The sequence below is a fragment of the Geotrypetes seraphini genome, chromosome 5, assembly GCF_902459505.1.
Source record: "Geotrypetes seraphini chromosome 5, aGeoSer1.1, whole genome shotgun sequence".
Classification (NCBI taxonomy): domain Eukaryota; kingdom Metazoa; phylum Chordata; class Amphibia; order Gymnophiona; family Dermophiidae; genus Geotrypetes; species Geotrypetes seraphini.
In genome coordinates this window covers 90,636,739-90,650,191 of record NC_047088.1, presented here as the reverse complement: position 1 = coordinate 90,650,191, position 13,453 = coordinate 90,636,739, and the positions used below count along the sequence as shown (strand labels likewise).

The window sequence follows — 13,453 nt, the reverse complement described above, 5'->3', positions numbered from 1 at the left end:
ATGATGGCAGATAAATCTAATCTAATCCTTAGATTTGTATACTGTTCCGCGTCATCTTCCAATTTAGAAGCTCAACTCGGTTTATACAAAAAGATTGAAGGAGTAGAAGACAAAATCTAAATGGCCCATCTAGTCTGCCCATCCACAGCATCCACTATCTCTTCCTCTCCCTAAGAGATCTTGTGTGCCTGTCCCAGGCTTTCTTGAATTCAGACACAGTCTCTGTTTCCATCACTTCTTCTGGGAGACTGTTCCACGCATCTACCACCCTTTCTGTAAAAAAAGTAATTCCTTAGATTACTCCTGAGCCTTTCACCTTTTTTTTTTTTTAGTTCAATAATTTTTATTAAAATTTCGATAAAATACAATACAATGCATCAAAACTTAAATTTCATATCATATATAATAAAACGCTAAGCGCGCATGCGCACTCGTGCCACGTGTTCCCTGATCTGTTGCGGCGGCACAAGTGCGCATGCGTGCCACACAAGCTTCTCTGTTCTCCACCTCACAATACGGCCCTACCAGCTGAAGTGTCTTTAGACGCTGCCGCAGCAAGGCAGTGTGGAGTGGCAGCTGCCGGGAGGAGGCCGCGGTGGCTTGAGGCGAAAGGTGTTGCGGAGTGGCAGCTGCCAGCCACTAGCACCCCCTGCCCTCTTTGTCGCGGCTCAGGCCTGGACGTCACCGCTGCATGATGCGACGCCTGCGCGCTGCAGTAGGGACTCTAGAGGAAGTGGCTAGAAGTGCAGACACCAGCTCCCTGCGACATGGCAGAGGCCCCGCACTAGAGTGAACTCATGCTGCTACCCAGAACTTCTCCACCTCTGCTGACCCTTGCCCCTACCTGTCCCACAGGGCACCCTGGCCCTGGCAATCCTGGCCCACAATAGTCGGCCCAGACCCAAGACAGAGGAGACACCGGAACACCAACAATGCAACAGGTACTCTAATGATGCTGGATGGGGTGGAAATAGGAAAGGTAAAAGGGGAAATGGGAATATTGGTAGGTAAAAAGAAGGGAGAAGGGCTACTGATGGACAGGGGGAGCAGGGAAGGGGTACTGCTGGACAGGGGGAAGTAAAAGGAAGAGAAAAGAGCTACTGCTGGACAGGGGGAGCAGGAAAGGGGTTCTGCTGGACAGAGGGAAGGTAAAAGGAAGAGAGAAGGGCTACTGCTGGACAGGGGGGAGAGACAGAAAGAAAGGGGGGCAGAGAGAAAGAAAAAAAGACACACATACAGAAAGAGAGAAAGAAATGCCTAAGTCTACACATCTATTCTAGCACCCGTTAATGTAACGGGCTAAAAAACTAGTGTAAATATAAAATATAATAAAGAAACAATATAATACAAATAATACTCATTAATGCTATCATAAATACTATAGTAAAAACCATTTAGATTAGAAGTTATAGTGCTGGGGCATCTTGAACTTAGACAACCAATATCTGAAGATCTATCAAAATTATTAAGGATATTGCTTAATTTGTCCATTAAAATTATCTTAAAACACTGGAAGGATGTATTGAGGGTTAAATATATAACCTGGTAGAACACTGTGTATAACTGCTAAGTTTGAGAGTGTTGCTGCTGAAAGATTGAATGCGTTAAAAAAGTTTAATGAAGTTTGGGAGCCTTTGGATTATTATAGTTTTGGGCCTGCTAAAATATGAGGATTTTTTCTTAGCCTATCACCTTTTAACTTCATCCTATGCCCTCTCATTCCATAGCTTCCTTTCAAATGAAACAGACTCGACTCATGTGCATTTTATAGGTATTTAAATGTCTCTCAAGACTCCAAATCGCAATAACAAAATATAAATACAATCAGCAAAAAAATTGTTATTAGCCTAGTGGTGGAGATACCCCATGAAAGTACATTTATAATAGGTGGAGAAAAAGCCTCAACTTATCAACAATATACGGACAGCAGCTCAATGAGTTCTTAAGCCAGTCCTGCTCTGTATCTTAGGCAAAAAAAACTCCACACGTATCAAAATGTAACTTTTCAAAATGGGACCAAAGCCACCACTGTGTACAGGGAGCCAGAAAAAGAACAAAACAGTTCACTTATCTTCTGACGATGGCAACAACAGCAGCGAGTAGATCTTCCTGCTATAGCACTTCTCAAGCTGAAAAAAGACAAGGAACTGGATATCACCAACAAGGCTCTTGTTTCGCCAAACAACGGCTGCGTGAGGACAATCACATTCCATCATGGAGCAGGAGAGAATGTGATTGCCCTGACGCAGCTCCATTCATGCAACAATACATATATATTTAGATCAAAGGTGCCATTTTTATACAGGAAGGTTCCATAATGGGTGGGTCACTATATAGAAACTCTAGTGCCACCCAGCAAACAAATTTGCACTGTGCTTGTAATAAAGCTCTCAGCTTGGTTTCCATTCTCATAGTAGTTCTGATATTCACATCTTGCAGTCAGAGTTGTTTACTTGCTTGCTTGAAAGGCCAACTGACCTCCAACCACATAAAAAGATCTCATTGGCAGTGAAAGTCTTGAAGACATCTCAAGCTTGCCATGGGAAAATAAAAAAAGATCCAAGAAAAACAAAAATGTAAAACAATGAAGTCGGTTTGCAAGTTATCTCTGATATTAATTAGCTCATCATTTTCACAGAATCTTGGTCTTTTATTCAGGTTCGAGAAACACTGAAGGCTAGATTCTCAAAACTCACTGTGCATTTAACAATGGATGCTAAACCAGTCCTATCTGGTTTAGCGCCCAAGTGTTTTACCAGCTGATTCTCAGAACAGCTCACCATGCTCTTTTCCGTTCTTCCTAGCAGCCTCTGGTTGTACTATGCAAATGTAGTACAATGAGGTCATTAATATTAAAATGGTAATACATTGAGGTCATCTGCCGTCTTATGAAACTAAACATGTTCAAAACTTATCTGCTCCTCTTTCCTCCAAAACCCTCTGCTCCTCCTACGCCTTCCTCCATCTTGCTAAATAATACTGTCATCATTCCAGGCTCCTCTGCTCGCAACCATGGAGTTGTTTTCAATTCTGACATCTCATTTTCTACACCATTAAACTGCTAAGGCCTGTCGCTTCTATCTCTACAACATCACCAAAATTCGCCCCTTCCTCTCTGAGTAGGAGATGCAGTGTAACTAAGGTCCAAGGGAGGGAACAAGTTTGTTGATTGATGATTTTCGTTGAAAAAAGATTTTAGGACAAAGATCATGTCGATCATATGACCTGCCCTGTGTGTGGGGGTAGAGATCAATGGGGTTAATGAAATATCAGAAATTAAAGTTAGAATATCTGATGTGTGAGGGACTTGTCTTTACTAACCCAACATCAGGGTTCGGCCAATGAGCAAAGTGTGATTACCAAACTTCGGGGATCAGAATAGGTCCTAAAGCCTGAGCAAAGAGAGAAATCCCAAAGCCCTGTACTACTTCAGCAGGAAAGTGAAAGTGAAAACTAGCAGAGAGAGGGACGAAGCACACCAAACACAATACAGCTAAAAAAGCACAAAGGACCTCATTGAACAGGGACTTGTCTTTATTGACCCAACATGAGCCTTGTTTTGGCATACAGCACCTGCATCGGGGGTCAGTCAATGAGCAAAATGCGATTACCAAACTTCATGAAAACCTGGTTATTTTCAAAAATGTAACTCTTCCTCTCTCTGGTTACTCTGTCCTAAATTTTCTCTTCATTTTGTCTTTTCCTTTCACTGGAGTTCCTTTCTACCCTAACCCTTGTTAACCGTGTCGAGCTTTGCGAATGTAGAGATGATGCGGTATACAAACCCAAGGTTTAGTTTAGTTTCAGGGACCAGAATAGGTCCTAAAGCCTGAGCACAGAGAGCAATCTCAAAGTCCTGTGTTACTTCAGCAGGAAAGTGAAAGTATGAGGTATGAGCAAAGCAGAGCTCAAGGAAACGAGAGAAGGGGGTCACCTATAACATATAGGTGTAAGGATTACAGGATAAGAGCAGGATGCAGCTTACACTAATTTACAACTGTCAGTCAATACAGACTGAAGGTGGATACATACACACAACTGTAGGGGCAGAACAGGCAAAGATTATACTACTGAATGTCTTCCCCGGGGAGCATCATTTTATGATACGTTCGATACTGAATGTTCTCAATAAATGCATGGAAATGTTCCTGTCAAAGGACTACATTGTTTTAAGAGCATAGTTGGACCGTTTGACCATACAATATGATGATTTACACGTCCAAATTATTTGAGCCAGTACTCAGAATGTAGAAATTAGAGATGCTTCATAGGACTTTAAGAAATGGTTTATGGTTAAAGATGTCAAAAACACCAAACAGGTTTGTTTTCTTCAAATGTGCACCTGTCATTAAAATCATCCAGAGTACCCTAAGACTGGAGGGGGGTGGCAGCATAATGCCAGTTTTTATAAAGGGATCCAAAGCTGATCTGAGAAACTGCAGACTGGCGAATGTAATGTCTGTGCTGGGCACACTGGTAGAAACTATTATAAAGAACAAAATAACTCCACATAAATTATGGATTTGACCAAGAGAAGTCATGCCTCATTAATCTGCTACTTTCTTTAGAAGAAATGAATAAATATAGATAAAGTGGAGCTGGTTGACCTATAGTGTATGAGAGTGGAGGCATCCACAGCTATATTGTGTCCCATAAGCCCTGGAGCAGCTTTTAACAAGCGAATCATTGGCTACCATCGGTGGGAGCAATAGTACACATTGTTTATGTTCAATAGAAAACTAAAATGACATTTTTGAACGTGACTGATTTTGAAAGCCACTGATAAGTTTTTCTTTTTTGAATCACTTCAAGTGTTTTTTGAACATTTACTGCTGAGTTTACTATTTCCATTTGAAGCAGGCAAGTACTGATCTAATATAATATAACTCCTATTGTTTTATCCTTATTTGTTCTCTTTCCTATATCAAATTGTAGTTCTTCCCTGATTTTCCTATGAAATGTACCTCTGTCTATCCCTATATTGTATGTCACCCTCTTAAAAAAAAAAATAATAAAAAAAAATATATATATATATATATATATATTTTGTTTATCGCTTTGTAATCTTTGAAAAAAGCGATTTTATCAAATATGAAATAAATTTGAAACTTGAACCCTCAAGGGCTCCTTTTATCCAGCCGTGTTAGCGGGGTTACACGCGTGACTTTTAATCACGCGTTAACCCCTGTGCTGGCCTAAAAACTACCGCCTGCTCAAGAGGAGGTGGTAGTGGCTAACGCGGCCGGTGGTTTAGCACGCAGTATTACACGCGTTAAACCGCTAGCGCACCTTTGTAAAAGGAGCCCCAAGTATCTTTGGTTTTTGTTTTTGTAAATTTAAGATCTATAAACATCTGGTCTGATAGTTAAATTTGTTTTAGATCCAGATAGGGATTGTATTTTCCATTTGTTATTTTAAGCATCAGACTATCCAGTCTTTCCAGTTCTGGCTAAAGTCATGCAAAAAAAAAAAACAAACACAAAGGTTTTTATTATTAAGCTTTACAGTTCATCAGACTGTTGCTATTTTGTCTCTCTTTTCTGCCCCCCTCCCCCTCCCGCCTTCTACAGTCCCCACGAACATGAATGCTGCTGAAACAGGATCCCATTTTCTTATTTAGACTTTTGAAGGTCTGACTTTTATCTTGGAATTGTATACTCCTCCTCTTCTTAGATTGACGGACTGTCTTTCTTGCTGTATTTCTGTTTCATGCAGCGTAGTTGTTTACAAGTGTTTCCTTAGATCAAGCATTTAAAATGTACAATAAATAAAGAGGCTGATATTCAGAACTATTTAACAGGGCAGCAGATATCCAGTGGTCCAGTGCTGCTGAATATCAGCTTTAACCACTGCAGCCCTTTCTGGTTAATATTGGTGGAGCTAGAAGTTATCTGGAAACTGAAATTCAATGCCGGTGCCTGGAATTTTAGGCATCGAAACGGGGGAGGCCACAGGGGCCATGGCCTCCCCCCAAAATTGGCAGACGGTGTCAATTATGGTTTTACTCCCCTACCCACCTCCTCCCGGCCGTTGTAATTTTAAATCTTCTGGCAGCTGCCGCGCCGTGGCTACTGGAAGATTTAAAATTACAGCGAGCGGGAAGGTAAGTGTGGGAGTCAGGAGCTAGAAAGAGAGGTTGTGCTATAGCAGAGGTCTCAAAGTCCCTCCTTGAGGGCCGCAATCCAGTCGGGTTTTCAGGATTTCTCCAATGAATATGCATGAGATCTATGTGTATGCACTGCTTTCAATGCATATTCATTGGGGAAATCCTGAAAACCCGACTGGATTGCGGCCCTCAAGGAGGGACTTTGAGATCCCTGTGCTATAGGATCCTGCTGGGGCTAGGGCGGAGCATTTGCGCCCCCCCCCCCTCCTCCCAAACGATAGAGCATTCCGCTGCCTATGCCTTGGATAACTAACGGTGCAAGTGGGACTCATAAAATGCAGTTTTAACTTATGCCTGGTTAGTTTCCAGGTACCGGCGTTGAATGTTAGCCAGCCCTGGATAACTTCTGGTGGCTGCAAAAATCCCAGATAATTCAGTACTAGTTTTTAGATTAGGCCCAGCCCTGAATATCCCGGTCTTATTCATGCCATGGTGTAAAAAGGCTGACTGTTTCAGGCTATCTACCGGAATAAAGTTAAAACCATAACAAAACACAACAGATGACATTCTAATGCTTATCTTTATCTTATTCCAGCAGATGGTCCAAAGCGCAGGAAATCCCTGAGAAGAAAGCTAGACAGTTTCTCTAAAGAGAGGAAAGGTAAGCGCAAGTTGGAGATATTGGGTTAAAAGATTGAAAAGGGACTGTATTTACATTGTGAGATACCTGAACCCAAGAAAGTGTTAGACAGCGGACTCCAAAGAGAGATATGATGTCGTTTAGAGAAACTGTGATCCAAAGAAAGGAAGTATCCAATATGTATCATAAATACTGTGAGAAAAAATGTATAATGTATATTGGATACAACACTGTTAGACAAGGAATAATGTTTTTTCATTATTGTACACCTAGAAAGGAAAAGTGTGATGTCACGTTCAAAGTTGCATGTGCTTGGGCTCCCTCTTGCCCCTGATGCTGTCAGGGACGGTCGGGGAGTCGGTGGGGCAAGAGGGCTTGGGCTCCCTCTTGCCCCGATGCTGTCGGGGGTTCGGGGTGTCGCCAGGCAGGAGGACTTGGGCTCCTTCCTGCCCCATCGTAATCGCCGGGGGAGGGCTGATCGCTGCAGGAGAGATGGCTCATCTCTCCTGCCGGCGATGGTGATCGCCCACCCTTCTCCGAACCGCAGCACTTCGGGGTGAGGATCGCCGGCAGGGGAGATGCCCTGCCGTGATGCTCACCCCGAAGTGCCGCAGTTGGGGCAGGAAGGAAGTTTTGGTTATACCTGCTGCATGCCTAGGTCTAGGTCGGCTCACCTCCCACCCACCGCCTGCCCTTTCCCCTCCTCTAAAAACGCCTCTTTTCACTCTATGCATTTAGAGGCAGGGGAAAGGCTTAAGCTTGTTTTAGATACGTCTAAAACCAGTTTTGATTATGGGTACTTGGACGATCAGGCTTTTTGATCATCCAAGTATCCATTTAGGCCACTTTTTAGATGTTTGTTTGTTTTTTTATTATGAGCCCCTTAGTATCCTGAGGTTGTGAGTTCAATTCTCTCTACAGCTCCTTCTGACTCTGGGCAAATCACTTAACATTTCATTGCCACTTTGATTGTAACACACACAGAAAAAGTCATTTCCCCCTTAACATATAAACCAGCTTTTACAAGTGGAAAAAAAACCTATAAAATCACCCCCTACCATACACTTATAATCAGATATGACACCATATAACACAATTTTTATTCCTGGGCACTAAAATAATTTCTGAATTGCTCATGCCTAAAAAGTATAGAAAATGTCTGTTATTTCCATAAAACTTTGATTTGTGACCAAGATAATTAAATTGTCCAATTTACCTATTTAAAATGCTGAATTTTCATCTTTTCATTCTTATAAAGTCATAAAAAGCAACATATGAATTACAATTAACATGTTTTTATATTGAAGTTATACAAAAATAACCACAGAAGATTTAGAAGTGAGTAGTTTTTTTGAGATTTGTGATTATATTGTAAATCACTTTCACGAATCAGTCCCCAGATGTAGTCTCACATCATGTTCTCATTATATTATCCTTGGTAGCAGCGTTCAAAGTCCAGTATATCTTGGAGGAAATACTCACCTTGCTTCTCTGAGTATGCTCCTATGTTCTCCTTGAATGTCTCAAGATGAGCATCAAGGACATGGACTTTGAGAGACATCTACAGCCTATTTTACTGTAATTCTTCACCAGATTCTCAACCAACCTTGTGTTTGCCCAGGAAGCCCCATATCACTGCAACAAAGCTGTTCCAAGCCGCTTTCTCCTTCCTAGTTAGCTTCCTGGGAAATTTTATGCTCTCTAGGATTTTCTTTATCTGTGGTCTGACAAAGATACCAGCTTTGACCTTTGCCTTAGACATGTTAGAGAAGATGATTTGAAGGCCGCCGACTCCTGACAAATTATTTTATTAGGCCCAATTTAAAAAACTTTAAATAGTTTTAAAAATTAAACATTCTAATAAATTTTGTAGCAGAAAATTCTACCATCCCAGTGAGAAACAAAATTGTCTTACCTTCCAGTTTTTTGGCAGTGAAGTGAGGTGTCCAAGGTTTGTCTTGATCCCCCAACAGGCATGCCAAAATATGCCTTGTCAGCATCACACTTCTTAGCAGATGCTGTTATGGAGTAATTTTTCCCTCTTGTCTTCATAAATTGGCCACATACATAACAAAATGTATCTGCCGGATGTTTGCAGTCTTTGGATACCATATAAAACAGTGTAGATATGTTACCACTTAAGCAGTTGGAACTGAATTGAACTGGTGGACTTAAGATCTTTATAGTTATACTATTCTACTATTTATATTGATGGAAAGTTCTAGAAAGTTCTTGAAGTTATTCTAAGGGGCCCTTTTACTAATTCCTATGGTCAAAATTAGCGCAGCAGGTGCCTTCCACTTGCAAAAAAAGGTAAATTTTTTTAAAAAAAATCAATGTCCTGGTCACAAAAGCAACTTATTACCCAGAAAAAATAAAATAAAATTAAAATAAACTTTTGTTACCGAGATGAAAAAGGTTGAAGTGAAACAGTTCTTTTTAACAGCAGAAAGAGGAACAGATACAATTTTAAAAATGTAAACAAGGTTGACATATCATACATACTAAACATGACATAGTTCAACCATGATTACATATATGGGCTCCCTCTAAGCTGAGCAGGAGTCCTCCACCCACAGTCTCACCAATAGAGGGTGCTGTTTTACTGTCACATTTTTCAATTGTGAGGGACAGGCAAGTTCTGCAGGACTCCAGGGAACATACCTGTCCTTAGCGACTGAAAATATTCCACCCCCTAGTGGTAGCAATGCAGCTGGAGGACACCTGCTCAGCTTAGAGGGAACAGTGATAGGGCCATCCACTCAGCTGTACTGCAAACTTGTTATTAACACAGCATAGAAGGCAGAAGAAAAATGAATCAATCCTTCTTAGGAAGAACAGGGTACCATTGCATTACATATATGCAGTAGCAGTGTAGAAAAAAAAATAGTGGCAGTAGTAAGGAGAAATTAAGTGCATAAAGTACGAGTAGGTGAAATTATAAAAACATAATATACCAAGCTCGATATGGTCTTTGACAACAGAATATTTCACCAAAATGTGAATGTGAGAGCTCTCAAATGGAACAATTCTGTAGCAGTCCTGGAGTGAAACTGCTCTTTTCTTCTTCACTCCTCTCAGAAAATTATCATCTTCTACTTTTTTTCATGATAGGGAAATCAAACTGTGAAGATGACTTAACAGAAGCCTTCAAAGGAAGGCAGCAAAATTAGTAGTACAAAGCAATGCAAAGGAATCCTAACTGCTTCTGGCAAGTGGCAGCTGCAAGACCCCTTTAAAGCAACATAATGGTGAATTGGAACAGTATCTCTAATAGGATATAAATCGCAGGTAATGAATCATTAGCCAGAAAAATACCTTTGATGATTATAGCTCTCACATTCCATTGAATGTAGCAGTTTGCCAGCTTTTATTGACGATCTGATTCCCATTATCAGGCAAAGAAAACAAGACAATTATCCATGAAGAGAGAAAAAGGAAAGAATTGTTCCATGTGAGAGCTTTCACTTTCACATTTTGGTGAAATATTCTGTTGTCAAAGACCATATCAAGCTTGGTATATTATGGGCTAGATTCACTAACCTGCCTCTCCATGGCTGATCTGCGGCAGGCCGACCAATTCATGAAGGGAGAATATCCAAATGGGGGCAATCGGAGGCATGCCCCCATCCGACTACACGGATCGCTGTGTAGCGATCCCGACGCATGTGCAGACCATCTACTTTGCTTGTAGATGGTCTATACATATGTTTGCTGTCCGTTTTTGCTGGGGTTTTTAAAAAAACTTATTTTTACGGCCAAGACTCTCCTGCTCTCCCAAGGATGGGCGATCCCCGGCGGCAGCAGCCTCTTCCCCCTCACCAACTCGACACTCGACTGTTGCAGCGTTCAAGTTCACTGCCCCAGCGAGTCCCTGCTGCGAAAAGCCACAGCTAACTTTTTTTAAAGCAAGCATAATTATTCTCTCCTGCACTCTGCCGCCCTTCCCCACAGTGCAGCCCCGCTTTAACCCGCGGGATAAAAACAAGGGCTCGCACTGCGGGGAAGGGCGGCAGAGAGCAGGAGAGTCACGGCGGCAAAAGCAGAGTAAGGGCTATCCTGCTGTTCTGGGAAGCAGAGGGCAGAGAGCAGGGCACTTTTGATGGGGCAGTTTTTTTACACAAGCGCCTGGTCCTCACCAGGCGCTTGTTTTTTGATCGGCTAGCCAGTCAGTGTGTCAGGAAAAAGTGTAGTGAATCGTGTCCTTCCAGTCTTGCATGCCGTTTCCCCTCATTTGTATGCATGGATCGGAATCAGATTGGAGGAGAGGTTAGTGAATCAAGTCGGAAGGAAATTGGGTCACAAAGGGCTCATTAACCGATCGGTACACGATCGGTTTGTTTAGTGAATCTAGCCCTATGTTTTTTTAATTTAATTCTGTTATCTTTCTCCTTACTACTGCCACTATTTTTTTTCTACAGTGCTGCTGCACATATCTAATGCAACTGTATTCTGTTCTTACTAAAAAGGATTGATTCATTTTTCTTCTGCAGTACAGTGGATTGGAGTGCCCCACCCTGCTATACCCTTTATTTCTGGCTCCAGAAAGTAGTATGGTTACAAAGGGAAGATGCTCTTCTTACCTTCCGGGTCATGAGGGATGGGAGAAGGCATCTCTTTAAATCTGAGGTTAATATACAAGGGATAATGTTATTTATTTTTGTATTGTGACTCAGATTGTGTGAACCGCTTAGGTTTAAGCAGTGTACAAATTTTTAAATATATAAATAAATCTGTAAACAAGGCCCTATCGTTTACATGCCAAATACTTTTGCAAATTATTAGAAAACTGGCACATACATGCATATATGTATGCACATAAATGCTGAAAATCTGCTTAAGTGCTCATCTGTAAATATGCTGGGAAATGGGGAAGAGACAGTGGGAAGAAGACACTGGGAAATGGGGAAGAGAGAGTAGGGAGAAGTTGCTGGGAAATGGGGAAGAGATAGTGGGGAGAAGATGCTGGGAAATGGGGAAGAGAGAGTGAGAGAAGACGCTAGGAAATGGGGAAGAGAGAGTAGGGAGAAGACGCTGAAGGGAAATGGGGAACAGAGAGTAGGGAGGAGACGCTGGAAGGGAAGAAGACAGAGATGCCAGACTATGGGGAAGCGGAGGGAATAAGATGGGTGCCAGACCAATTGAGGGGGGGGGGTGAAGGGAGAGGCACAGTAACAGAGCAAATGGAAGACGCAGATAGACGGCAGACAGTGTATGGAAGGAATTGAATGAGAAGAAGAGGGAAGCAGAAACCAGACAACAAAGGTAGAAAAACATTTTCTATTTATTTATTTTGCTTTAGGATAAAGTAGTATATTAATTGTGTTTATAAAAATTTATAAACAAAGCCCTGCCAGCTGAACATCTCTTTCTCTAGTTTAGCAGCCAGAACTTTGATTTATAAGGAAGGAATAAGCTAAATATTGCAGTACTGAGGCTTGTATGGATGCTGCAAGGACAAGGATGGGGCGGTGAAAGGGACAGCGGGGACGGGAATGGGGCGGTGAAGGAGATGGTGGAGACGGGGCGGGGTGGTGAAGGGGATGGCAGGGACGGGGCAATGAAGAGGATGGTGGTCCGGGGACGGGGCAGTGACAGGGACAGAATTTTCTCCCGTGTCATTCTCTAGGAACAACATCAGATCTTTTTGTGATTTATTTAATTCACAGCTATGTAGGGGGGGCAGAGAGAGAGGGATAGAGATACTGGTTTCAAGTTCATGATGCTTTTTCATTCCCTAGCTGATCATTTATTCTTTGTAAGCATGGGGATTTTTTCGCTCTTTCTTGTGGCTGTCTCATGCTGAATGATAGGAATGTGCTTTCAAATGAATCTTTATGGAAACATTGTGTTCAGCTGCCAGCATTACTCTGTAAATAAAGCTCATACTTATACAACCACTATTTCATGTTGGCCCCCAATGTCAGACAGGTTTACGTTGGAGTTGTGCTCGTGTTATATTCCATAGCTGGAATTCTGGAGGTGCGTTCCTTTATTTTTATTTGTGTGGATATTGTTCAGAGCTTAGAAGATTCTTACCGTGCTGTATTATGTCTTCTGTGCTGATTTTTCCATATATTAGCTTTGGCTGAATGGAATAAGCCTGTGTGGCAAAATATTTACAGAGAGGGTAGTACAACTGGAACAGGTCATTCATTGCAGCCCCCTCTTAACCTCAGTAGAGCAGGTCAGCCCCCTTCTTAATCTTAGTGAAGTTGACCTGTTGCCAGTGGTGTAGTAAAGGGGGGAGGCCGCCTCAGGCGCCATGTTGGTGGGGGCATCGGCACCCCTCCTGCTTTCTGTCCCACCTCTTCCCACTCCTCCTCTCGTCACACACCCACGTACCCACCCCCCTTCCCTTTCCTCTAGTTCACCACCCTGAGCAACATCTTTAATGTGCTCCTTGCGACCGCGTCATCTCTCCCACTGACCTGTCGGGCTGTTGACTCTCAAAGGGACTGCGAGGAACTCCAGAAGGATCTGAACAAGCTAGAAGCATGGGCAACAAAGTGGCAGATGAATTTTAACATAAACAAATGCAAGGTGATGCATCTAGGAAAAAAAAACAAAGAACAGAAGTATAAGATGTTGGGGGTGACATTAGCAAAATGTGAACAAGAAAGGGATTTGGGGGTACTGATTGACAGAACCCTAAAGCCTTCGGCACAATGCGCGGCAGCGGCAAAGACAGCAAACAGGATGTTGGG

General features: G+C 42.2%; 1 protein-coding gene across 1 annotated transcript in view; it reads left to right on the top strand.

Moving 5' to 3' along the window:
* Positions 1 to 13,453, top strand: part of LOC117360476 (rho GTPase-activating protein 6-like) — a 148,092-nt gene that overhangs the window by 52,696 nt on the left and 81,943 nt on the right. Inside the window, exon 3 of the mRNA XM_033944263.1 lies at positions 6,705 to 6,767. Within this exon, the coding sequence (XP_033800154.1) occupies positions 6,705 to 6,767 (63 nt within the window). The remainder of the gene's footprint in view (positions 1 to 6,704; positions 6,768 to 13,453) is intronic.